Genomic DNA, 26647 nt, shown 5'->3' on the forward strand with positions numbered 1-26647 from the left:
TGAATTTCAATATTTTTATATATCTTTAATGAGCCGGGAAATTCCAATCTTCGCTTTATTCTTATTTTTAGAGTGCTTGAAATAGTTTAGTGATTTTAAATTCAATAATTAAATAGGTATAAAATGATAATGCCAAAGACAGTTAAATTTATACCTAGCGCACTCATTACACTGACCACAGAAAATTAAATACGCTAAGCATTTCTGGAAATACGTTTTATCATAAGTAAGCTAACAACAATAAGTATGACACTGTTTCACATTTTTCAGCAAATTTTCTTACCGAACCTTCCAATTCAAATGAATTGTAAATAATAGGCCATTCTATAAAACATCGTAAAGGAAACGGCCAAGAAGTAATATTTCCGAAAGCCAGGAACTGCTAGTTTCTGTTTTGTTTTTGTGCTTTTTGAAATAATGGAAACTTCTCACCTGTAAACAGAACGTCGTGTTTTTGATGTCAAAAAAGCTACCCGATTAAAAGGAAACCGTTGTTGCATACCGTACAGGTTTTCATTATTGCAAGCTAAATGGTACGTTAACGTCGAAATTTCGAATTCGCAAGGGTATAAGGCTGGTATTCCTTGTCCTCGTACTTCTTCAATTAGTCAGCAGAACCCCTTTTGTGTCATGGAAGGATTGTAGAAGCTGGTGGGTACAAGAACGTCCCTGACGGAATCCTAATTGCGAGGCAGGTATAACGGAATTAACAACTAGGAACGTATTAAAAGCTTCTTGGAAACTATGGATTCCGGTAACTTGCCAATGATAGACGTCGAAAGATCAATACGCTTTCCAGACCCTTTAGAGACTGGAATGACATTAATAAGCTTCCAACTCGAGAAAACGAAGACGAGGATAGCGACAAGTTAAAAAGCTTCACAAGGGGTCAATAATAGCTGAAGCCATCATCTTGAGAAGTCGAGTAGTTATACCATCTAGTCCGCAGGCTGAGCCGTTCTTTAATCGCTGTTAGGCCAAAGGTACATCTGTTGCGTCAACTGAGGAAAACGAGAAAACATTCTCCGAAGGTGTAAGGAAAGGTAGAGTTAAGTCAGGCTCCAACTTGTAAAACTACGGTAAAAGAAATCTCCAAAGGACATGACAATTGACAATTCTGTACTTCAAATGACGAAGCCGGTAGTATCTTGGATTTTGAGCGGATATGGTAATAATCCTGGGGGGACGCTTTGTCCAGCCAAAATTCCCAAGTCTCATCGACATTACTTGAAGTAAAAACCATATCCCATGGAGCATAGGACACAGTCTCAACAACATCTCCCTCAGACAGATCCTTCTAGTTGAGTATAGTACCAAGGGTGCCAGAAATAACGAAATTATCACTAGGTAGGTTGGCTTTACTGTCAATCTCTTTGAGGAAACAATGGTAGTTGATAAAAACCAAGTCTAGTGTACTTCTTTCATGAGTTGGAAATGCCACAATCCGATCACAGTATCGAAAAAATATACCATTGCAGGACTAGAAGACGGATTCGTTCAGTCAACATGCAGGTTGAAGTCTCCCATGCATCAGGAAGAAAACCTCATGAGGTGGAATAGTTTCATGTAAGTAGCCAAGAATGTCACAAAGTCTGTAAACGTATTCCATGGAAGAACTACGCGAGATGTAGACTCAACTATAGCCACAACTGTTCGGGTACCACATGTTAAAGTCAAGAAAATTGCGTCTACGACAATGCCGTTATCTGTTTCCTGTAATTCATCTGCCACTTCCACTGAAAGAAGATGAAGGGAGTCAAGAATAGCAATAAGGGCACCACCTCCATGCACGCGTAGGACAGTCGCAACGAAAATAACATAGTCTGGATGAAATATTTCCGAGCCCAGAACCGAGGGGTCCATCAACGTCATAGTGGGACCAATAACATCGTAATGTTCCAAATTTAAAAGAGTTAAGTAATTGATCTTTTTACGTACGCTACACACGTTAGAGAGAAGAAATCTGACATTTCTGGAACGTTTCGGTGGCTTTGAAATTGACTGGCCAGTACCAAAACGTGTTGAAGAGTCACCAACAGCGAAAAACGAATCATTGAACGCGGGTAAGGTGAATGTCGGATAAATGTAACGTTCAGTTGCGGAGCCAATACGGCGGTATTCTTCACGAGTCATATTGACGCATTTGGTATGAAACCACCTTTGACAAAGAGCTACAACACGGAAGAGATCAATTTGGTCCAGGGTTGCTTTCAACATATCCGCAACATGCAAGGTCAATAAACCGAACGGCTATCAAAGATTCAAAGGCGAAATTGTATAGTCAACGTTAACAATATAGTTGATGGGAGCGAACCGAAACGGCACTGGAGGTCAAATGATTTGTCATGGTGAACCGGAGAGTAATCCAACGAAGTAACACAGCAACAAGTAGCATCCACATCTAGCAAGCCGTAGCAGTTAACCCTGGTTTCGCCGAAACGTATAGAGTCATATAGAGCAGTCATAATGGAGAACATCCAGGAAAATCGCACGGATGTTAACTCTCTTTACTTTATATCTTTAAAGGCCACTTTGTTGCTTATGCTTCAAGTTACTATGGTAACGCGCGCTTATGAGAAAAGTCTCTTAGATTCAGTTTTCAACATTACAACATATAAGATTGTTCTAGTATTTTATCGCCATTAAACTCTTTGATCTAAAGTTAATTGTTAAATTCGTTCATCGCCAAGTCCTTCTAACGAAGCTAACCAACGAAGAGGTCACTCTAAAATTTCAGAAGTGGAATATTTATCCAAAATAGCAATGGGTTTATGAGGAGAAAAGCAACCAGGCTTAATAGATGGCAAAAAAGACCTATTTGAGGCAACGATTCTTTAACTCTTCACACGGATAAACAGCACGAATAAAAACGCGCGGAATTTAAAAAGTAAATAAATACTTTAACTCTAAAAAAGAAAACACAGGCGACTAGACGAAAAGAATCGCCCTTCATTGCCGGATTCCAACTATACAAAACCCGAAAACCAAATTCTCAGCTTAAAAAACCATTCTACCGAAAACACACTATCAATGTAACTGCCTACGCACTCATTGTGCACCACGATATTTTTAAAAAGGATATTTCAATAATCCGCTACAACAACGAAGGTATTCTCGACGATAACGCAGATTATTTTCACGAAGCGGTTGACAGCCCAACGAATTTTAACGACAAAATGCCAAATTCAGACGACTGTCAGGCTGATGACAACGATTCCATCTCTAATCAGAGCTCAACCATCGAACGCAACCTGGAAGATCCACTATACAGGCCTAGTTGTTAAACGCAAAAACCACTTACACATTTTCGAAGAGCGTCCTAATGAAAAAGAATGTGACTTCTTAATTTGGACATAAAACCGTTACCAGAACCAAAAATAAATCTGTGGGCTAAAGAAGCTACGGTTATTCCACCGAATTATATTCGTAGACCTGATATCACGCGAGCCGGGATTTCATAACTATGAGCTGTACATTGAAACACACGTTAGAATGAAACCTGGAAGTGAATATTGCATACCAGTACGAATCTATCTGCTCGATTGGTAGCGAAAGAGAAACGTATCTGATCACGAAATAAAGATTAAGGCTGATCAGAAGATAGCGCGCTGACAAATTTACGTCCAGGAATCTGAGATTAACATGGAGATTGTACACGAACTGATGTTTCCAACGACACAGGCGCATAGGAACGTTTTGGATTTAGGGTGGTACAGTTGGAATATGGAATTTGGCGCCCCTTTTAAACGTTATAAAAATACACTTTTAGCGCCCCTTTCCAATTTGAAATGGGGTACATCGTTCCCCTGTAACCCTATGTGCTACGCCACTGCAACGATAGTTACGACACCCGTACACTCTTAAAAAGGTTGGGTCAAATGGTACCCAAAATGGGTAAAATTTTACCCAAAACTATTTGTCCACCATTGCACCTATCCAAGAAATTGAGCAAACCTTGAAATACGCAAATTGGGCAAAAAGTATTACCCAAATGTCGGTCAATCTAAAATTACCCAAAATTTTGGGTAATAAAATACTTAATAAAATATTAACCCAAAAAATGGGTTGTATTCAAAATAGCCCAAATTTTAAGGTTAAATTGTTAATTTAACCCAAATATCTTGGTAGTTTATTATAAGGGTTGTTGAAAAAGTGGCCCAATTAAAAGAGCCAAATATATATTTGACCCAAAGAACTGGATTACTCCATCAGAAATTTGATATATAGTCACTCGTGAAGGTACTTATTCCACCATTCCCACTGTTACTAACCATTATACACCTAGGGTGCCCTATATGTGAATTTTGCAGCGAAGTTATTCACCTTCTATTGCATGACGGTCACTATACAGCAGACAGCTTTTTGGCTCGAGGTTCTATTTGAAACTCCAAGGTTAAGAAATATATCCAGAGTCAAAACTTCAGTCAGAGATTAAAACCGCAGACCGGTTCCCCATTTGAGGGCTAATCAGCACAGTGTAGAACTCCGTCTTTACTCGGAAGAAGCTGCCGATACCATTAAACTAATGTACATCCAGAGTTCCCTAAATGTGAGTAGTCCATTGAAATTTATAGTGAAGTTATTCACCTATTATTGCAAGGCGGTCGCTATACTGCAGACAACGTTTATGCTCGGGTTTCCGTTTGAAAATCTAACGTTAAGAACTCTATCAAAAATCCAAATTTCAGCCAGAGATTCCAACACTAGACCGGTTCGACCTTTTCTCTGAAAGAAATTTTGACATTTAATATAATTTTTAACGTTGGATTTTCAAACGGAAGCCCTAGTATAATTATTGTCTGCTGTATAGCGACCGCCATGCAATAATAGGTGAATAACCTCACTATAAATTGCAATGGACTGCTCAAATATAGGGCACCCTGGATGTATATTAGCTTCTTCCGAGTAAAGACGGAATTCCTACACAGTACTGATTAGACCCAAATGAGTGAAACCGGTCTTGTTTGAATCTTTGCCTGAAATTTCGACTTTTGATACCAATCATGCCTTCAAGAAAATACCAAATATGGTATTCCGCTCATTGACGCTCTAACGATCTCGCTCACCCCGCCGTGAACCTTCATGGGCTAGTGAATGTTTCAGCGTTCACTTATGAATTGCTCAGTGGGGCTTCCGGGCTGACAGTGAGTGAAACACGATGATTTTCAAACTTATATAAGTGCGCGCTCATTGTGGGAGTTTTTCAAAAAAGCAAGCGCTTTCAACTTTTGTTCGCCTCTGATGTACCATGCTAACTTAACAAACGTGTTTTATAAAAATCAACGTTACGTCAATTTAGATTAAGAAGATTAATAGTACTTATTGCTTTAACAAAGCAACCAGTTCAAAGACCCAAATCGTAGGCTTTTTAAGAGATATTGCTTATTAGAACAGTCTGGAAAGCTTATGGTGAAGAGGTGGAAACTTGCCAGTTGACAGCCTAGATCTATGCAAATTAAGCCTAATATTAAACAATTAATAAGTCGGATCTAATTCTAAACGCAATCTTAAGTTCGATAAATTAATTTACCCTTAAGCAAAATCCTTCCAACGTCTGTCGCCAGTTTGTGAGGTGGGAAACGAATATTCGAAAAAGTGGCCAATCACTTTTATTTTATGAACCAGAAAGTTGAAAAGACGACCAAATTTCTTTTACTACTTTGTGGGCAGAAAATAACACAAGTTGGGCTGGTGCTATAATCCATAAATAACCCAAAAGCCTTGGGGAAACCCAGCTACCCAAAAAAGTTGTAATAACCCGAATTGGGCCAAAAGGGACTAAAAATGGGTCAAAAAATATTTTACCCAACCATTTTTAGAGTGAGGGTCACTGTTAAGAATTTGATTGAAATAAAATAAAATTAAACCTAAAATAAAATAAAATTAAACCTAAAATAAATATAAAATTGTGTAAAACTATTTGAATCTTAAAATTGTGTAAATTTAAATATATATCTGTTAATTCCGAAAAACGTTTCCTGTATACTCCTTTGTAAATAATTTCGTTCTCGATCTTTGTAAAAACCTCGATTGTAAAACGAAAGACATAGTGATGAGCGGGGAAAACCCGCGCGTCACTGGAAATTTTCCTTTCCTTTCAATACTGCACCAGTGTATTTCGAAACATTTTCGCCCCATTGTAACAACGGAGGAACGAAGAATTCGGACCTCCATCCGGTACCTTTTTCAATTGGCGTCCAAAGGAAAGGAGCCAAATATTTAGTCGCTAAAAATAAAACTTAAAAAAAAACCCAAACTCATGACTTTTTCTTGTAAGGTTACAATAACTCACAGTTCGCGAATAGAAATTAAATTCGTAGCTTTAACTTAACCTCAACAAATTCAAATATTAGTTAAGCGATTTTTCAGTCGGTCGACTTAATTTAAAAAACTAAAAACAAACCGCTCTCCCATCAAACCCCAATCGAGCTACTCCGCAATATGGTGCCGAAACCCGGGAATGGACTATTAAACAAATAGTGAGTAAAATCAAAATCAAGAATTAAACTCGGAGCCATAATTCACGGTTCTAAAGAAACATTAACTTTAGAAATTAAAAGTTAAAAGACGCGGACTTACAAATCGGTAGTTCGCGAAAAAACTAAATTAACCTAACCGAGTTAAAATCTTTACGTGTTTAACTTCAAAACAAAAAACTTAAACAATGGCAGAAGCCATAGAAAAGGCTAGAAAGGACAAACTTTCGAAATTAATAACTTTAAGAGGTTGCGTTAGAAGGAACGTTACCAATACAGCGGGTCAACTACAAACGCTGCTGAATAATCCAACCTCAACTAAAGAAGAAGTAGAAGACAAAATGGCGCTGATATTAAGGAAAGAAGAAGACCTCAACGCCATGGATGATAAAGTCATCGACCTATCAGTAGACGGGCCGGACTTAGAAGCAGACGCCGAAAAAATATGCGAGTACCAGGAACTTATCGAAAGCATCAAAATCGCCCTACGGAGGAGGTTTCCAGACGCCAACAAGTCATCGTCTGGACCCGCACAGCAAGCGCCGCCGCGCATCATCCAAGTCGAGCGGGAGGAGATTAGACTGCCGCCTCTACCTATACAGAAATTTAACGGGAACTTCACCGAATGGGATAGCTTCTGGAGTCGCTTCAAGTCAGGAGTGGACGAAAAGAAAAAATTATCAAAGGTTGAGAAATTTGATTATTTAATGTCATACTTAGAAGGTGAGGCAAAAATGACTCTTAAAGGTATGAAGGCATCTGATGCAAATTATGATCTAGCTATTAAATTATTAACTGAAAATTATGATAAACCTAAATTAGCAATTAACGATCTAAGTAAAAATTTAATGAAACTTAATCCTGTGCATGAATCTCATGATGTTAAGGCCTTACGAGAAATGTATGACACAATTCAGGTTAATTTGCGTCAATTGGAGGGATTGGGGGTAGACATTACTATGAGTGGTACATTTCTTTGTCCCAAATTGTTTAAATGCCTGCCGCCTGATATCCGTTTAGAATACAGTAGACTGCGTAGAAAAGACGCGGACTACAATCTTAAGGCTTTGGTAGATTTTATTCGCGAAGAAGTTGAATGCCGCGAAACTAGTGTTTTACTCGGAGGTGGTTCTAATTCGCGCGATCGTTCGCAGTCGTCGTACTCGAACAGTCGACCACGATCAAGTTACTCCGGTAATAACCAACGGTCACACTTCACGCCTAAAAATGAGAAGAAAAATAACTACGAAATTAAATCCGCCAGCGCACTAGCTACTGCCGTAAACTCAAAACCAAACGTTTACTGCATATTTTGCGAAAAAGATAATCATTCCTCGTGGAAATGTAGCCATCATACCATCGCCGAGAAAAAGAAAATCATTGACGACTCGGGTCGCTGTACCATTTGCTTACGACTAAGTCATAAGGCAGAGCACTGCCAATCTAAAAACAAAACGTGCCGTTTGTGCGACCGAAACCACAACGTCGCCGTGTGCGAAAAGAACGAGACAAATCGCGCGTCTCGAGAAGAAAACAAACCATCAACGGAGCAAAATCGAGCCGCCGCGGATAACAACAAACTCAACGTAACTCCTGTCACTCAAGGAAAAACAGTCCTTCTCCAAACTGCAAAAATAAACATCAGCAACCCAGAAGAACTACGGAAGACTCAACCAATCAGATGTCTTATGGACAACGCCGCGCAAGCCAGCTTCATTGGCGAAGAAGTAGCCAGAAAACTCAAGCTACCGGTCGTCGGTAAAGTCACCGTGGAAATAGGGGAATTCGGAAACCAACATCCGAGGACAGTAACCCGCAAACAAGTCAAGGTCATTCTTCAAAACCGAGAACACCCCAAAAAAGAACTGGAAATAATCGCAATCGAAGTCCCGTACGTCTGCCAAGCAATCACAAGCATACATAGCAAGAAAATCGAAAGCTATTTCAGAACCATGGGATATCAATTTGCAGATCCAGCTAGCGCAGACTGCGTCAACAGCGACGACATAGAATTACTACTAGGCGCCGACTACTACTTCGACGCAGTCACCAGAAAAACCGATCGATTCGCCGAGAAACTAGTGGCAGTTGAAACTATCTTTGGCTGGGCCATTCAGGGACCAGTAGAAAACGACCAGATCCTGACTAACGCCGTAAAAATAAAAGTACTAAACATCAGGCTTCAAAACATCGAGCTAAACAAAACACTTCAAACATTTTGGGACCTGGAGTCAATTGGCATACTTCAGAATCAGGAGAAAACGCCCACGGACGACGAAGTTATGGACACCTTCAGGGCCGAAACTACGTTTGAGAACGGTCGTTACGTTGTCAAGCCACCTTGGAAAACGTCGAAAGAAACATTGCCAGACAACCTAACCATCGCAACCAAAAGAATGAATGGACTGAATAAGAGGTTCATTCAAGACCCAATCCTCTATCAAAACTACAAAACCATCATCGATGAACAACTTGCTTTGGGAATTGCTGAAAAGGCCCCTGATGGAGTCGCAGTTACGGCGGGAACTTATTTTCTACCACATCAGCCGGTCAAAAGGGAAGCCAGCACTACCACGAAGCTACGCGTGGTCTTCGACGCCTCGTCACACATTCGAGGCGGACCTTCCCTAAACGACTGTCTGCTGAGTGGACCAAACCTAAACCCCAACCTTCTCCAGTTACTACTTCGATTTCGCAGTCACAAAATCGCATTGATTGCGGACATCGAAAAGGCCTTTCTTCAGGTTGCGTTAGCGCCAGAAGAAAGAGTCTCCGTCAAGTTTCTGTGGACTAAGGAAGAAAACGGTACGATCTCCGAAAACGAATACGAGATTCTCCAGATGGCTAGAGTTCCTTTTGGGGTAACCTGTTCGCCTTTCCTCCTTGGCGCAACCATAAAAATCCATGCAGAAAAATACACTGAAAGCGATCCTGAAGCCGCCAAAGCAATCCAAGAAAGTATTTACGTTGACGACCTTTTGGATGGAAAAGACGAAATCGATGACGCAAGCCAACTAGCCACCGACGTCACAAGAATCCTGAGTGAGGCCGGAATGAAAATCAGAAAATGGTCTACAAATTCCCAAGAGCTGCGTCAAATCTGGAGTGACAAAAGCAAGTACTCCGAAAATGAAATTGAAATCGACTTCCAACCGGAAGTGAAAACACAAAAGGTCCTCGGTCTCTTGTGGGACCCCACATCAGACAATTTCTCCTTTGACCTTTCGTCTCTCCACGAAGTTCTACGAAACTCTAAAAACACAAAACGTTACGTCCTAAGCGCGGTCGCCCAAATCTACGACCCTGTAGGAATTTTGAGCCCATATACAATTCGGGCCAAGATGCTCCTCCAACAAGTATGGAAGCTAGAGCTAGGATGGGACGAGGAACTTCCAGAGGTCGAATCCAACGAATTCAAAAAATGGTGTAAGGAAATGCCAAACCTAAAAAACGTTAAATTACCAAGGCATTACTTCGGCCAAGAAAACGATGTCGCCGAGTATTCAATTCATTGCTTCTGCGATGCGTCAACAAAGGCGTATGCAGCGGTAGTCTACCTTCGCTACACCACCTCAACTGGAAAAACAGGAGTTACGATGGTCGCTTCAAAGGCCAGAGTTGTACCCTTAAAAAACACGCCCACACTTCCACAACTGGAGCTGATGGGATGTCTTATAGGGTCGCGCCTCGTAAAAAAGTTAAAAGAAGTTTTACCATCGAAGGACACGACCACAACAATGTGGACCGATTCGAGTATCGCACTCCATTGGATAAAAAAGTCACCGCAAACTTGGAAGGTTTTTATCCAAAACCGAGTTTCTGAAATTCAGAAAAACACAAACCAAACTGACTGGTACCACTGCTCTGGAGAAAACAATCCGGCAGACTTCCCGTCTAGGGGAATGCCAGTAGAAAAAATGACTTCTAGCCGACTTTGGAAGGAAGGCCCTCACTGGCTGAAACTGGACAAATTAGAGTGGCCCGAAGACAAGTTTAAAGGACTACCAATTCCAGACGAAGTCGAAGAAGCAAGACGTAAAACCGTGGTTGCAGTCAGAATTGAAGACAGCCCTGGATTGAGTAAATTCCTCACACTTGAAAATTACAGCGCATTAGAAAGGGTTCTACGAGTCACAGCTTACATTCAAAGATTCCTCGACTTCGCTCGGAAAATTGATAGACGAAAGGGACCAATTACTGCCATGGAAATGAATTCGGCGGAAATTGAATGGCTGAAATGTATCCAGTCCAAAGACTTTGGAGAAGAAATCGCATCTCTGAAGAAAAACGAACCAATGAAGAGTACATCAAAAATCGTCAGTTTCAAACCCTTCTTGGACGAGGATGGGCTTCTTCGCGTGGGAGGAAGATTAACAGAATCTAATATGACATATGCGCAAAAACATCCTATACTATTGGAAAAACAACAACGCCTTTCCGAAATGATTATGACGAGAAGCCACAAACAAGTCATCCACGGCGGGATACAAAGTACCGTCACTCAGACCCGAGAACGCTACTGGGTGCTGTCAGCGAGACAATTAGCCAGAACCGTCATAAACAAATGCTTAATATGTCGTTTATACAAATCCAAACAAGGCGAGGTGGAAACCGCTCCTCTGCCGAAGGAACGAATTAATCAAGCAGAACCATACGAAATTGTGGGCATTGATTTCGCTGGCCCAATCATGGTCAAGGTCGCTAACAACATGCAAAAGGCATACATATGCCTTTTTACATGCGCCGTAACCCGCGCTATGCATCTGGAGATGGTACCTACACTATCAACCTACGAGTTCTTACTCGCGTTAACAAGGATGATATCGTTGTTTGGAATTCCACAAATCGTGTACACAGACAACGCCCAAACCTTTCATCGCGCAAACAAAGACTTAAAAATCATTTGGGATAAAATCAACAACGACGAAGTGAAAGAGTACTTCGGAAGGAAAGGTATCACTTGGCGTTTCATCGTGGAACGCGCCGCCTGGCATGGGGGCTGGTGGGAGCGACTAGTCAGGTCTACGAAAACCACTCTCAAGAAAATCTTAGCCCGCGCCACCCTCACACCGTCGGAAATGCAAACCGCGCTCGCTGAAACGGAAGCGATAGTGAACTCTCGACCAATCACGTACGTGTTCAATGACGTAAACGAACCCTCGCCATTGACCCCTTCGCAGTTTTTCATAAACAAACGTGTAACCTGCCTACCTCCACTTCAACTTAAGGAGGGAGAAATCCCCAAAACTCGTCAGGACTTTACCAATCGCATGAAGTATCGAGCCGCAATAATAAATCGATTGTGGACTCGCTGGAGAGACGAGTACATAAAAGAACTTGGCTCGGCGCACAAAATAGCACTCGCTAACAAAGAAACGACCATTCAGATCGGAGATGTAATGCTGATTCACGAAAACAAGGTGCCAAAACAATTTTGGAAATTAGGAGTTGTCACTGAAATTCACATAGGACGTGACAAAAAATATCGTAGTTGCATTCTTCGTACCGCGAACGGAAACCATATCAGGCGGTCATTGCAATCACTTTGTCCCCTAGAAATCACTTAAGCCAATTATCGAAATTAAAATTGTCGGTAATAACACGCTTTGCATGTATTACCTGGGCGGGAGTGTTAAGAATTTGATTGAAATAAAATAAAATTAAACCTAAAATAAAATTAAATTAAACCTAAAATAAATATAAAATTGTGTAAAACTATTTGAATCTTAAAATTGTGTAAATTTAAATATATATCTGTTAATTCCGAAAAACGTTTCCTGTATACTCCTTTGTAAATAATTTCGTTCTCGATCTTTGTAAAAACCTCGATTGTAAAAGGAAAGACATAGTGATGAGCGGGGAAAACCCGCGCGTCACTGGAAATTTTCCTTTCCTTTCAATACTGCACCAGTGTATTTCGAAACATTTTCGCCCCCTTGTTACAACGGAGGAACGAAGAATTCGGACCTCCATCCGGTACCTTTTTCAATTGGCGTCCAAAGGAAAGGAGCCAAATATTTAGTCGCTAAAAATAAAACTTTAAAAAAAACCCAAACTCATGACTTTTTCTTGTAAGGTTACAATAACTCACAGTTCGCGAATAGAAATTGAATTCGTAGCTTTAACTTAACCTCAACAAATTCAAATATTAGTTAAGCGATTTTTCAGTCGGTCGACTTAATTTAAAAAACTAAAAACAAACCGCTCTCCCATCAAACCCCAATCGAGCTACTCCGCAATAGTCACCACCAGCCGGGGCTGCCCTCAAGGGGGGCTGTGGTGCCTGGTTGTGGACGATCTCTTGGTGAGGCTAAACAGGGATGGTTGTTGCGGCTTTGATTACGCTGACGATGTCGCAATGATTATTACTGGGAGGTTCCCAGAAACCATTTCGGCTATGATGAAAAAAGCTCTCATCTCTGTGGAATGCTGGCGTAGGGATTTTGGCCTCACCGTCAATTCTGACAAGACGAGCAGTAGCGGCGCCAGGAGGTAGGCCAAACATTTGGAGGCCACCCAAAATTATGGAGGCACCCCCCCACCACCACAATTATTTCAAATCCGTCCGCGTGAACTATTTAATTTTTTTTAAGCAGGTGGTGAAAATGTTGGGTAAAATGGGTACGCGACGAAACAATTAGAATTAATTATGAATTTAAACATTACTAAAAACAGAGTGTGTGTTGATCCTTTTTTGTGTACCGATAACACTTATTTCTACCAATTTACATTAATTCCTTCGGTACTTCGCATGTACATCCCATATATCAGAACTTACAACTTTACAAAAATGAATGTACGTAGGTACATTAAGTAAAGTAAGTTTATGAACCATTTATTTGTAAAGATAAAATTAAAGATACAATTTGGATAAAGTAGCGCTCGCGAAAAATTAAAACTAAAAAATGAACTACTGCCAAAGAAAAGTGACTCGTACCTTTGAAAGGAATAAAAACAGCAGTGTCGTTAAGCGAATCACTCGCGTTGAATATTGAAAAATTAATAAATAATAAAATTATTTCGCAAACAAATTACAGAATTTTCTGATATTAAATAATTTGGAGGACCCATTTTGGAGGCCCCTTAAGACGACTTTTGGAGGCCCCTATCAAAATTTCAAGTAGGCCCAGGCCTACCCCGGGCTGTTGCTGGCGCCGCTACTGAAGACGAGCCTGGTTCCTTTCACTCGGAGGGTGGTACAGGCTCGTTTAACGATTTTTCTTTCTTTGGGAAAAACCCAAGCGTTTCTTTAGAGGTGCTCCTGAATATTCTAACGCTCCATCTTTATATAGAGGAGGTTGCAATTATATGAGTCCCTACCGAATAATGGTTGGTGGAGGTCTGCTTATTGGGAATGCAGCCACACCAAATTGTTTCGGCAATATTCTGGTCATTTACCGATCTTATTGATGGGTTCTGACAAGATAGCTGCAAAGTTACAATTTGAAAAGCAGTTTAGTGTTTACTTTCCAAGTCGCCTAGACTGGACTGGCGACACAGTTTTTGGAGCCAAAGGTGAAACTGTTTGGTTCACGGATGGCTCCAAGACTCACTCAGGGGTGGGAGATGGAGTTAACCGTCGGCCTAAGAAGTTGGGCTTCTCTGAGAGCCTTGGCGTTTTTACAACGGTTTTTCATGCTGAGATTTCCGCAATCTGCTTCTGTGTAGACTTCTGTTCTTACGAAGAAGTATCGGGGCAAGACTGTTCAGATTTTTTCAGACAGTCTGGCTGCCCTTAAGGCTCTTAATCAGTTTAGTATCACTTCCAAGCTCATTCTTAGCTGTCTGGATCTCTTTCTGAACTGGGCACCCATAATAAATTTCAAGCACTAAAAGTAACACTAAATTGAAGAATCGAATTTCCCGCCCCGTTAAAGGCAAACCAAAGTATTGAAATTAAAAAATCCCTCCCGTTAAGTAGAATATCGCCCCCTTATTTAGCGCGCTAGAAAAACCAAAAGAGTGCTTTCGTTAAAATAGTTGAATAAGATTACGGTTTAAAAGGCGAATAAGATTGGGATTTAATAGGTAAATAAGTATATTTCGAAATTACATTTTATCAGAAGTATATAAAATACTCTTATTTTAGTGGTTTAAAGTCTATAAAATCAATTTCTAATTGATTAGTACTTTTTCGAAAATAATAACTCCATTACTGCTACAAACATTATTTGAATTAGATTTACCGTTTAGATTTTGAGCCTAAATGTTAAATGACCGGGTTTTTACTCTTTGGGTATTGTTTGAAAACAACCAAGATTGAAAACACAAGGTTTTTGTAACTATTCTTAACGAAAAAATCTTAAAAAATCTCGATTGAAAATGTACCATTTAAATTTAGACCCCAGTGCATTCCCGGGCTTTACGACTACGACGGGGGATTTGCGCGGCAACCGCTTCCTTTGTGTCTGCGCTAGCGACGCCAACGACTGGGTACCCCGCTGTTTCCAGGAGAGACTGACGAGATACGCGCCGTGCAATACTCAGCGGCCGTGGTTTCGAAGGGCCTTTCCCCTTTTTTAGGCCCCTCTAAGAGTGGGGAGAGCATTTCAAGGTCTTTCCAACCGTACGATCACGATGATATCATGGGCGTTTTTCGCAATAGGGGGCAATAGTGGTCGGGTGTTAGTGCTGTTGGACGGATTTTTCGCAGAGTCATGTCCTGGATTTATCATTTTTTGGCCCATGATGATATTAAAGAACTTTTGAGTTAAAAACAGATGATATTGAATCGATGGTTCCGTTTTCGCTCTTAATCCGGATAAAAATACATTTAATGCGAAAGGAAGGCGTTTAACATAAAGATTATCTTCGTACGAAATCATTACCTTTTATGGGACAAATTCTTAAGGACTCAAATTCAGGGGCGCCCGCAGAAAGTTTACAAAGGGGGGGGAATCTGCATACCTAATCAAAAGGGGGAAGGAACTTCATACCTTTATTTTTGCATTTATAGCTCATAAAAGGGGGGGAAATGGCCCGTTCCCCCCCCCCCGCGCGGGCGCCCACGCTCAAATTAAATAATCCTGATAAACTGAAGTATAATAGTTGATTTTATAAAATGTCTTTACGCTTGCCCAACTTGTTGAAATGTTGCCCTGGAATAGTTCAGCCAAAGCCTAAGAATGAGTTCATAAACTCTTTAGTGCGAGAGAAAACGGATTCACAGCTGAAGCTGGGAGGCAACATTTCAACAAGATGGCCAAGGTTATTTTATAAAAAGAACTATTCCATCTCAAAAGAAAGAAATGAAAAGTATTTTTGACGATAAGAGAGCCCATCCACCATCCTTCAAATATTGAAGTTCCGCTTGTGACGCTGACTTTTCTAAAACCGTGGCAAAATTCTCACTATGACTATTTTAATATTATATCGTAATCTTATTCACCTATTTTATCGTAATCTTATTAACCTATTTTGAAGTAATCTTATCCACCTATTATATCGAAATCTTATTAACCTATTTGGACGTTATCTTATTCACCTAAAATATCGTAATCTTATTCAACTATTTTGCCGTAAATTTCAGACACGGTTTTAACCTTGTTTAATATTTTATGGTCAGCGTACTGAGTGAGCGAAGAATAAATTTAACAGCTATTTAAATATTGAATCACTGACTATTTCAAGCACTCTAAAAGTAAAACTAAATAGAAGATTGGAATTTCCCGCCCCGTTAAAGGCAAACCAAAGAATTGAAATTCCACAATCCCGCCCTTTAAGAAGAACATCGCGCCCTTACTTAGCGCGCTAGAAAAACCAAAAGAGTGAATTATCAGCGTCCCGAGAGTGGCACGCTTCCGAAAGGGGGAGAAAAAGGGGGAACCAGTTTTACCGAGAGTGAATTAATGTTAACTGAGAACATGCAGGCGCAACTGTAGTCCCCGCTTTGATGTTGTAACGGCGATATTCTTAGTGTCAAGTTTTCTTGTATTTATTTTTCAAAATTAGCTGAGTGGTATGGTTTTTTTTTTTAAATGTGGCAACGCATTAAATTCCAGTTCCAGGTTTAGTTATCCCATGTTAGAGTAACCTCTTCGTTGGTTCGCTTCGTTAGAAAGCCCAGGGCCGGCGTTAGCGGGGCAAAAGTACCCCGGGCCCGGGTCTCCGAAAGGGGCCCGTCGGCCCGGGTGCCTAACTAAAATTTTCGAACTATTTCCAAAAAACCCTCACATATCTGAACTTGTTGATTTCTTGAAGAGTGACCGACGGCTCAGACTGTTTTTGACTTGTACAATAATACAGGGTGTCCACTAAAAAATGAACCAGGGCGAATATCTCAAAATTTGTTTTAGGTACGAAATTGAAATTTGCATGTCGCATAGAGTGTGCAGGGGAACCCTACTGCGAAAATTTCTATGACCTTGAACCATGTCTTCAAGGTCATCCAAAAACTAACTCGAGACCCGTAAGTGTGACAAAGTTGGTTCCAATTAGAAACGTGTTCCACGTTACTTTTTATTTACAAATAGCTTTGAGTTGATCGGATTTGACCAATAGGAAGCCGATAAATGCTAGATGAAAAACAAGTAGGTCGTTAAGTTGATAATGTGTCGAAAGCGAGGTTCGGGAGCTGATAACTCTAAAGATACCCGTGTTAGAGTACTGAAATTTGCTACACATCCTCATCAGGATTGAGGGTCTTTAGTTTAAAAATTTAAATGACCTTGAACCATGTCTTCAAGGTCATCCAAAAAAAAACGCGAGAACCGTAAGTGTTAGAAAGTTGTGACGGTTACTCATCCCTGTTTAAATTGATTTTTTTCGGGAAAAAAAATTTAAACAAAGAAATTTACTAGTTAATATTTCGGAAAATGATTAAAAAACATGTATTATTCTTAAAATTTGAGCTTTTTGTCGAAAAAAACGTCGTTTTTCCGATTAGTCTTACAAATTTATCAAGAAATTAATCGGATAATACAGAAATATAAATTACTTGATCAAAACGTTTTACGAATAATTTTGAATAAAAATTGACCATCCTCGACCTCTAGAAAGTTGGTTCCAATTAGAAAAGTGTTCCACGTCTTCAAGGTCATCCAATTTTACAAACTTGAAAATCTCCCACCATAATAAGTTTGTCTAGCAAATTTCGATGTAACACGAATTGGTTTCGAGTTATGGTCGTTTTCTTTCAAGTTTCTTTTTAACGACCTTTGTGATTTTAAAAACAGTTCCTCGATTTCCTATTGGTTAAATTCGATCGAATCAAAGCTAATTAGACCTACAATGTGACGTGAAAGACTTTTCTAATTGGAACCAACATTGTAACACTTACGGTTCTCGAGTTTGTTTTTGGATGACCTTGAAGACATGGTTCAAGGTCATCGACATTTTCGCAGTAGGTTTCCCCCTACATCTTGTAAACGACTTGAGAATTTCAAAATCGTACCTAAAACAGATTTTGAGATATTCGCCCTGGTTCATTTTTTAGTGGACACCCTGTATAAGCGGTCACTCAAGCTGTCAGAGCTGTCAATCAATTTATCATATTTGTCAAATAAGCTGTCACAGTCTCTCGTCAAAACATCGAGTACAGGATTAGAGGGGTAGCAATTCGCCCTGCTCTCGGTCTTTAACATAATTCATTCTCGGTTTTTCTAACCCACCAAAACATTTTAACGTAACCGCGAGGTCTTACTTTTAAGTTTTATAAGCGTACAAAGTTCAAATTATTTTTCCTTTCACGAGTGTTACAAACAACAACAAAAATTTGGGGAAAAAACATTAAAGCACTCAGCTCGGAATACGATTCGCGTATATCGCGAGTGTAAAAAGCTTGTCGCGTGGAACTAAATATAATGCCAGTATTCGCTTCAATTTATAAAAATTTCTAGTCCTCTTGAGACTCCAAAGTTAAAATGGTATCTATTACGTGACAAGTTACCATTTGCGACATTAATGGTAGACACTCACCTTCGCAGGGTCGAGGCAATATATATTGGGCGCGAACTTGCCGTCAAATCGCGGATGTGTACATAACATCACGTGATAGAATTTACCGCGAGCAACGCTGAGTTTATCGATGTAAAACGTGGAAATTACACGGCGTACGGATATTTAGCGCTTTATACACCATATTTTCCCGACGTAATAGCTATATAAAGTTTAAATACGATGCATTTGACCCGGCACTATTTTTTTTCCCGAATTTCGATATTGAATAATCATCCAGAGCCTGCGTATAAGATTAGCAATATAGGAAGATGGATACTTCTCTCGTAATAGTATAATATATACTTCTGATAAAACGTATTTTCAGAAACGTTTAACCATTTTAATTTTTTATGGTCAGTATAATGAGTGAACTAGAAAAACTACTACTTTTGCGTAGTTTGAAAGTTATCTCCCCCCCCCCCCCTTGTTAAAGGGGTTTTCCCTGATGTTCTTCGGTTTCCCCTTTCAATAAAATTTTTGTAGGTTTAATAATAGTGAGTGTAGGGAGCTGTTGGCTCGCGTGGAAGGAAGGGCTTACTACCACCCTCCTACGCATTGTAACCCGGCCACCTGATTAAAAATTATTAAAAGTCGCTGATTTCTTGGGTATTAGAATAGCTGATTATTATTATTATCATAAATTTCTAAAAGGAAAACCTCGAGTAATATTTTTAACGAATCGGGTTATCGAGTACTTGATTAAGGGGAAACTTTCTCTTGTTCGAGTCGAGTAACTAAAAGGAAAACCTCGAGTAATATTTTTAAAGAATCGGGTTATCGAGTACTTGATTAAGGGGAAACTTTCTCTTGTTCGAGTCAAGTAACTAAAAGGAAAACCTCGAGTAATATTTTTAAAGAATCGGGTTATCGAGTACTTGATTATGGGGAAACTTTCTCTTGTTCGAGTCAAGTAACTAAAAGGAAAACCTCGAGTAATATTTTTAACGAATCGGGTTATCGAGTACTTGATTAAGGGGAAACTTTCTCTTGTTCGAGTCGAGTAACTAAAAGGAAAACCTCGAGTAATATTTTTAAAGAATCGGGTTATCGAGTACTTGATTAAGGGGAAACTTTCTCTTGTTCGAGTCGAGTAACTAAAAGGAAAACCTCGAGTAATATTTTTAAAGAATCGGGTTATCGAGTACTTGATTAAGGGGAAACTTTCTCTTGTTCGAGTCAAGTAACTAAAAGGAAAACCTCGAGTAATATTTTTAAAGAATCGGGTTATCGAGTACTTGATTATGGGGAAACTTTCTCTTGTTCGAGTCAAGTAACTAAAAGGAAAACCTCGAGTAATATTTTTAACGAATCGGGTTATCGAGTACTTGATTAAGGGGAAACTTTCTCTTGTTCGAGTCGAGTAACTAAAAGGAAAACCTCGAGTAATATTTTTAAAGAATCGGGTTATCGAGTACTTGATTAAGGGGAAACTTTCTCTTGTTCGAGTCAAGTAACTAAAAGGAAAACCTCGAGTAATATTTTTAAAGAATCGGGTTATCGAGTACTTGATTATGGGGAAACTTTCTCTTGTTCGAGTCAAGTAACTAAAAGGAAAACCTCGAGTAATATTTTTAACGAATCGGGTTATCGAGTACTTGATTAAGGGGAAACTTTCTCTTGTTCGAGTCGAGTAACTAAAAGGAAAACCTCGAGTAATATTTTTAAAGAATCGGGTTATCGAGTACTTGATTAAGGGGAAACTTTCTCTTGTTCGAGTCGAGTAACTAAAAGGAAAACCTCGAGTAATATTTTTAACGAATCGGGTTATCGAGTACTTGATTAAGCGGAAACTTTCTCTTGTTCGAGTCAAGTAACTAAAAGGAAAACCTCGAGTAATATTTTTAACGAATCGGGTTATCGAGTACTTGATTAAGCGGAAACTTTCTCTTGTTCGAGTCAAGTAACTAAAAGGAAAACCTCGAGTAATATTTTTAAAGAATCGGGTTATCGAGTACTTGATTAAGCGGAAACTTTCTCTTGTTCGAGTCGAGTAACTAAAAGGAAAACCTCGAGTAATATTTTTAACGAATCGGGTTATCGAGTACTTGATTAAGCGGAAACTTTCTCTTGTTCGAGTCAAGTAACTAAAAGGAAAACCTCGAGTAATATTTTTAAAGAATCGGGTTATCGAGTACTTGATTAAGGGGAAACTTTCTCTTGTTCGAGTCAAGTAACTAAAAGGAAAACCTCGAGTAATATTTTTAACGAATCGGGTTATCGAGTACTTGATTAAGCGGAAACTTTCTCTTGTTCGAGTCAAGTAACTAAAAGGAAAACCTCGAGTAATATTTTTAAAGAATCGGGTTATCGAGTACTTGATTAAGGGGAAACTTTCTCTTGTTCGAGTCAAGTAACTAAAAGGAAAACCTCGAGTAATATTTTTAACGAATCGGGTTATCGAGTACTTGATTAAGCGGAAACTTTCTCTTGTTCGAGTCAAGTAACTAAAAGGAAAACCTCGAGTAATATTTTTAAAGAATCGGGTTATCGAGTACTTGATTAAGGGGAAACTTTCTCTTGTTCGAGTCAAGTAACTAAAAGGAAAACCTCGAGTAATATTTTTAACGAATCGGGTTATCGAGTACTTGATTAAGCGGAAACTTTCTCTTGTTCGAGTCAAGTAACTAAAAGGAAAACCTCGAGTAATATTTTTAAAGAATCGGGTTATCGAGTACTTGATTAAGGGGAAACTTTCTCTTGTTCGAGTCAAGTAACTAAAAGGAAAACCTCGAGTAATATTTTTAACGAATCGGGTTATCGAGTACTTGATTAAGCGGAAACTTTCTCTTGTTCGAGTCAAGTAACTAAAAGGAAAACCTCGAGTAATATTTTTAAAGAATCGGGTTATCGAGTACTTGATTAAGGGGAAACTTTCTCTTGTTCGAGTCAAGTAACTAAAAGGAAAACCTCGAGTAATATTTTTAACGAATCGGGTTATCGAGTACTTGATTAAGCGGAAACTTTCTCTTGTTCGAGTCAAGTAACTAAAAGGAAAACCTCGAGTAATATTTTTAAAGAATCGGGTTATCGAGTACTTGATTAAGCGGAAACTTTCTCTTGTTCGAGTCGAGTAACTAAAAGGAAAACCTCGAGTAATATTTTTAACGAATCGGGTTATCGAGTACTTGATTAAGCGGAAACTTTCTCTTGTTCGAGTCAAGTAACTAAAAGGAAAACCTCGAGTAATATTTTTAAAGAATCGGGTTATCGAGTACTTGATTAAGGGGAAACTTTCTCTTGTTCGAGTCAAGTAACTAAAAAGAAAACCTCGAGTCATATTTTTAACGAATCGGGTTATCTAGTACTTGATTAAGCGGAAACTTTCTCTTGTTCGAGTCAAGTAACTAAAAGGAAAACCTCGAGTAATATTTTTTAAAGAATCGGGTTATCGAGTACTTGATTAAGGGGAAACTTTCTCTTGTTCGAGTCAAGTAACTAAAAGGAAAACCTCGAGTAATATTTTTAAAGAATCGGGTTATCGAGTACTTGATTAAGCGGAAACTTTCTCTTGTTCGAGTCGAGTAACTAAAAGGAAAACCTCGAGTAATATTTTTAACGAATCGGGTTATCGCGTACTTGATTAAGTTGAAACTTTATCTTGTTCGAGTATAGAAAAAACAAATACTCAACAAGTTTCGAGAGCAGCTTATTCGAGTAATCGGGTACCCAAATATGCAATTTTTTGGTACTCCGTAATCGACGAGTATTCTCCAATTACTTATTCGAGGTCGAGTTCGAGTACTCGCACAGCCCTACTATTTTGTCGGTTTATTTCATTGACTATGCAATGAGTTTAAAACTTCAATAGGTTATGGGCCCAGTACGCTTCCACTGCGCCACTGATATCACCGTCCACACCACGAAACGACTGAGTGAGTATCCGGAAATCCATAAGTTCCTGATCTTTCCGGATCACGATGGATGGGCTTCCTCGACACGACATTGAGAAACTGACTGGACCAGAAAACGGGAGGAGCTTGAAACGGGAGGTCATTGTCATTCTCACGATCTGAGATATTTTCGACGTCGTCACTGGTGACCGAATGGAACCGTTATCAAAAAGAAGTTCCGAGTGGCCTTCAGTAGCGCTCGAACCCTTATCTGGTCATCACTGTCAAGGAAGGTTCAGAACATGATCGCCGTAAGGAACCGAAGGAGATGTGGGACAAACTGCGAGAGATATTCGAACCGAAGTAAACGAACAGAGCAAGTAAACGAAATCACAGACCGAAGTGCTATAATTGCAACAAATACGGTCAAATCTCCAGAAACTGTCCTAACCCGAAGAGACCGTGGAAGGATGAAGGCGACGGGGGAGGTGGCCATACACGAGGTAGCAGTGGAAAGACACACGATTCCGGAAGTTCAACACCCCAGCTAATGCCCAGGTCGGAAATAAAGCCCAGATGTCTGCAGACGGTGAAGGTGGCCTTGCAGTAGTAATCCGCATCGGAAAGGAGTTACATTGAGAGGTCATTCACAATGTCTAGCGTATCAAAAATTTCGCTTGTATGTTTTTTCGTTGAAAAGTGCAGTTACGAGAACAATGGCTTGGAATTTAGAGCTACGGCAAAGTCACGCGGCCTGTACGAGAATGGCGAGGGAACCCAAAAAATGCGTCTACCTGGGAAGGTCGATCACCTATTCCCTCTGGACATCACGCTAGAAAGGTCGAGAAAATCCGTACATCTGGCAGCTGATCCAAAGAATGAAAGAATGGCAGATCTCCAAGTCTGGCACGAACGCTTTGGTCATTAAGATAAGCGTCACGTTGCAGCTACGCTAAAGAGACTCTGCTAAGAAGTGGTTGAGTCGAAGATTGACAAGCGCTGAAAAGCCTGTATGTACAGCAAAATGACCAGATACCGTTTAAGCACTCGTCTGGACAAGGCGGAAAGACCTGGAGATCGGATTCAATCTAATCTCTGGGGACTATCGCCAACACCGTTTATGAAGGGCAAGATATACTACCTACTTCTTAAGTATGAATACTCTGGCTTGAGGGTCACGCATTTTCTGGCGAAGAAATCTGATGTGGTCGACTTTATCGCTCTTTTTACAACCCACGGGTACACTGTTCTAGAGTTGGTAAACTACAACGGTACTGAGAACGTACACGACGACTTTCACCAGATGAAATCGCGAGTCAATACCATACACACCAGATCGGAACGGGGTAGCCAAGCGAGATAACCAAACGATTATGGAGTCCGTCCGAGCGATGTTAGTGTACATGTTAATTCAGATCTCCCACCCAATCTGTGGGGCCTAGGCGGTTAATACCACGACGTATGTATTAAACTGAACGGCTCCGACTCGTATTGCCGGGAAGACACCGTATGAGCTATCGACTGGGAAGACGAATCCGTCCTATGATTTTTCGGAACAAAATGCTTCGTTCACAGTCCAAAGGTGAAGAGAAAGAAACTGGGGAAGAAAGCCTATAAAGGTGTGATCGCCGGCTACGAAGAAAATTCCAACGAATAACGAGTCTACGTTCCTGAGCTCAAATGTCTTACGGTCTCGGGACGGTCGGTTCAGTCCCGAGAAATTCGTTGTGGAGACGTGGATTTCTGGTTCGGAAGATGCCTTTAGCCAGAGTGAGCAGTCGACGAACTCTCATGATGCAACATCGGAATCAGATGAGAGTGGGAATGACGCGACTACCAGATCCGTCAAGTCAAGAGATGACTTGACTACCAGATACGTCGAGAAACGAGAAGTCGCAGATGCCTTACCCGTCGAACTACCCAAAATATGTCCAGCCGGAGCTGACGGCCCTGTCCTGAGGGATCGCTCGAAGCTGAGGAAGCCATCATGTAGTGTCTGCTCTCCTGCGGATAAACTTTTTCTTATACGCGACGCTTTGCCAAAAAGAGTTGAAGAAGCTCATTCCAAACTTGATTCCACCGAGTGGAAAAGGGCGATAAACAAACACGGAGTCTACGACTTGATCACTCCTCCACGGTGAACGTTAAATAATTGGGAACAAATGGTTTTTCCGTGTGTAAACAGATGGAAGTGGAACAATCACGAAACACAAGGCTAGCGTTCGACAGTACAACGTAAGAGAGTGTGTTCAGCAAAGGGTTCATTAATATAGCCTACGTTCCGAGTCAAGATATCTTCGCGAAACTATTACTCGTTACGCCGGAAGTTAAATCTACACGCGTATGACAAGGTCTTCATCGAGGGCAAGTGTTGAAGAAAAGGAAAAAAAAACAATCGATATTGACTTTGTTCAAATTACGCGTTACCGTTTCTTCGTGTATCTTCGGTGTTTGTAAACAAGATAACGTTTTACTGATAATAACCTAGTTTGTTTTCTAATATGTTGCATATATATCGAACCAGTAGAGTTTTAACCTAGTTCAGTACAGTATACAGTCTGGTTCTCTAGTACTTCTTTACTTTACAAATAATGTCGTCTTAAAAAATAATACTTCAGATTTACTTATTACTTGGTTTATTTCAATAACTGCCGGGACAAGTAGCATAGTCTTGTAATACAAAGCATTTTGGAGACCGAATGTGGACGGCCCTGTGAGAAAAAACAACAATCTATAAACGGGTGGTTGTTATACTTCCGTTACGGGTGTCCCATCCATATCCCCAAGTATCACCCCGTTGGCGTGGCCGTAACACAAATCTCACCCTTGATTAATTCTAATCACTAATAAAAAAAATTATTTACTATGCTATGAGTTTAAGACTTCATTACATTTAAATATTTAATTTAAAATCACTAAACTATTTCAAGCACTCTAAAAATAAGAATAAAGTGAAAATTGGAATTTCCCGGCTCATTAAAGATATATAAAAATATTAAAATTCAAAATTCCTGACCTTTAAAGACCTGGAAAAATATGGAAATTCATATTTCGCGCCCTTTTTTAGCGCGCCAGAAGAACAATAAGAGTGGAATACTCAGAGTTCCGAGAATGCCACTCTTTCGAAAGAGGGAGAGTGGTAAGAGCGGGAAGAGTGTCGAAAGAAGGGGGAAATCCCCTCTTTCGACGAACACTCACACTCTAGAGGGAGAGTGCTACGATTGAGAGTGTTTACAGTTTCGCCCATCTCTGCTTGCATAAGCCTAATTAGGTGTTAGATTTCCAAAAAAAAATCTAAATACTCACAACTTTGGTTCTGGATTTGATTTTGCCTCATCGGGGCCGTTAGCATGAGATTGCTACACCGAAAACCAACGATTTAATTTGTTTTAAATATGGTAATTATATATAAACATGCCTTATACTTACATTAGAGTTACACTCCGCCATTTAATTGCTAACTAAAAAATTAAAATCGCAACAGACCAAATAAAACGTGCTCTTGTATTTTTTTTTTTTTAGATACACACACATCGGTGTCGACCCGAGGCCTTAGACACCAGCACACACACAGTAACTGATTAATCAGGGCAAGATATGTGTAACGGCCACGCCAACGGGGGGATACGTGGGGACAGGGGTGGGGACACCCTTGGCGGAAGTATTCCGACCACCCGTTAGGGGATTGGTGGTCGTCCTAACACGGCCATCCACAAACTCTGCCTCCCGGACGCCTGGGATTACAGGAGTGAGCCACTACTCCCGGCCCGTGCTCTTGTATTAACATTCGAGTAAACAATGCCTGTAATAACTCAATGTCAAACGATACAAAGATAAAAAAAATTTCGCCTGAGGGGATATAATTTTATTTTTTAGTTTTGCAGGGCTACCCGACAAATAACCAGGTTTGGTGTCCTAGATGGTAGTCACACGGAATAAATATGTATACACCTGATGTATTATTGTAGATAAAATGGATTTTCGATGTTTTCTTAAATTTTTTTGGTAGTTTATAATGATTAACTTAAGACCTTTTACTTAAGGTGAAATAATGATTCGAACATCTGAATTAGTAATTTAGTAGCGTGTTCAATGGCTCAACTTGCATACGATAGCAGACGCTGGTAAAAATTTTCCCCGCGCTTCAGCAGTGCTACTAGTGTCGCCTCTAACGGCGGGTCAAAGGCTTCTCTCGTGCTTCGAAAGTGTTAATAGGTTTTTTGTATGGAGACGCCTGTCTAGTAAGCGCAGCGTATATATAGTCTTTGCCCTCGATCAAGGTATATGTAAACGATTGACATGGATATTTTATTTATCCGAGGAACTAAAACGCAGTTATCACAACTTCTAAGGTAAGTGAACTCATGTTTCTTCCGTACAGAGGAGGGCAAACATTGTGAGCGC

At 40.0% G+C, this 26647-nt stretch overlaps 1 protein-coding gene across 2 annotated transcripts in view; it reads right to left on the bottom strand.

Annotated features, from left to right (window-relative positions):
• LOC149956323 (uncharacterized) overlaps positions 1–25752 on the bottom strand; it is a 37477-nt gene extending 11725 nt beyond the window's left edge. For both annotated transcript variants that reach the window (XM_090164706.1, XM_090164705.1), the window contains exons 1-2: positions 25673–25752; positions 25550–25602 (exon numbers count right to left, since the gene is read on the bottom strand). In XM_090164706.1, the coding sequence (XP_090020832.1) occupies positions 25550–25595 (46 nt within the window). In that variant the 5' untranslated portion in view covers positions 25596–25602; positions 25673–25752. The remainder of the gene's footprint in view (positions 1–25549; positions 25603–25672) is intronic.
• Between the last annotated feature and the right edge of the window lie 895 nt (positions 25753–26647).

The sequence above is a fragment of the Leiobunum rupestre genome, chromosome 2, assembly GCF_980474605.1.
Source record: "Leiobunum rupestre chromosome 2, qqLeiRupe1.1.hap1, whole genome shotgun sequence".
Taxonomy (NCBI): Eukaryota; Metazoa; Arthropoda; class Arachnida; order Opiliones; family Sclerosomatidae; genus Leiobunum; species Leiobunum rupestre.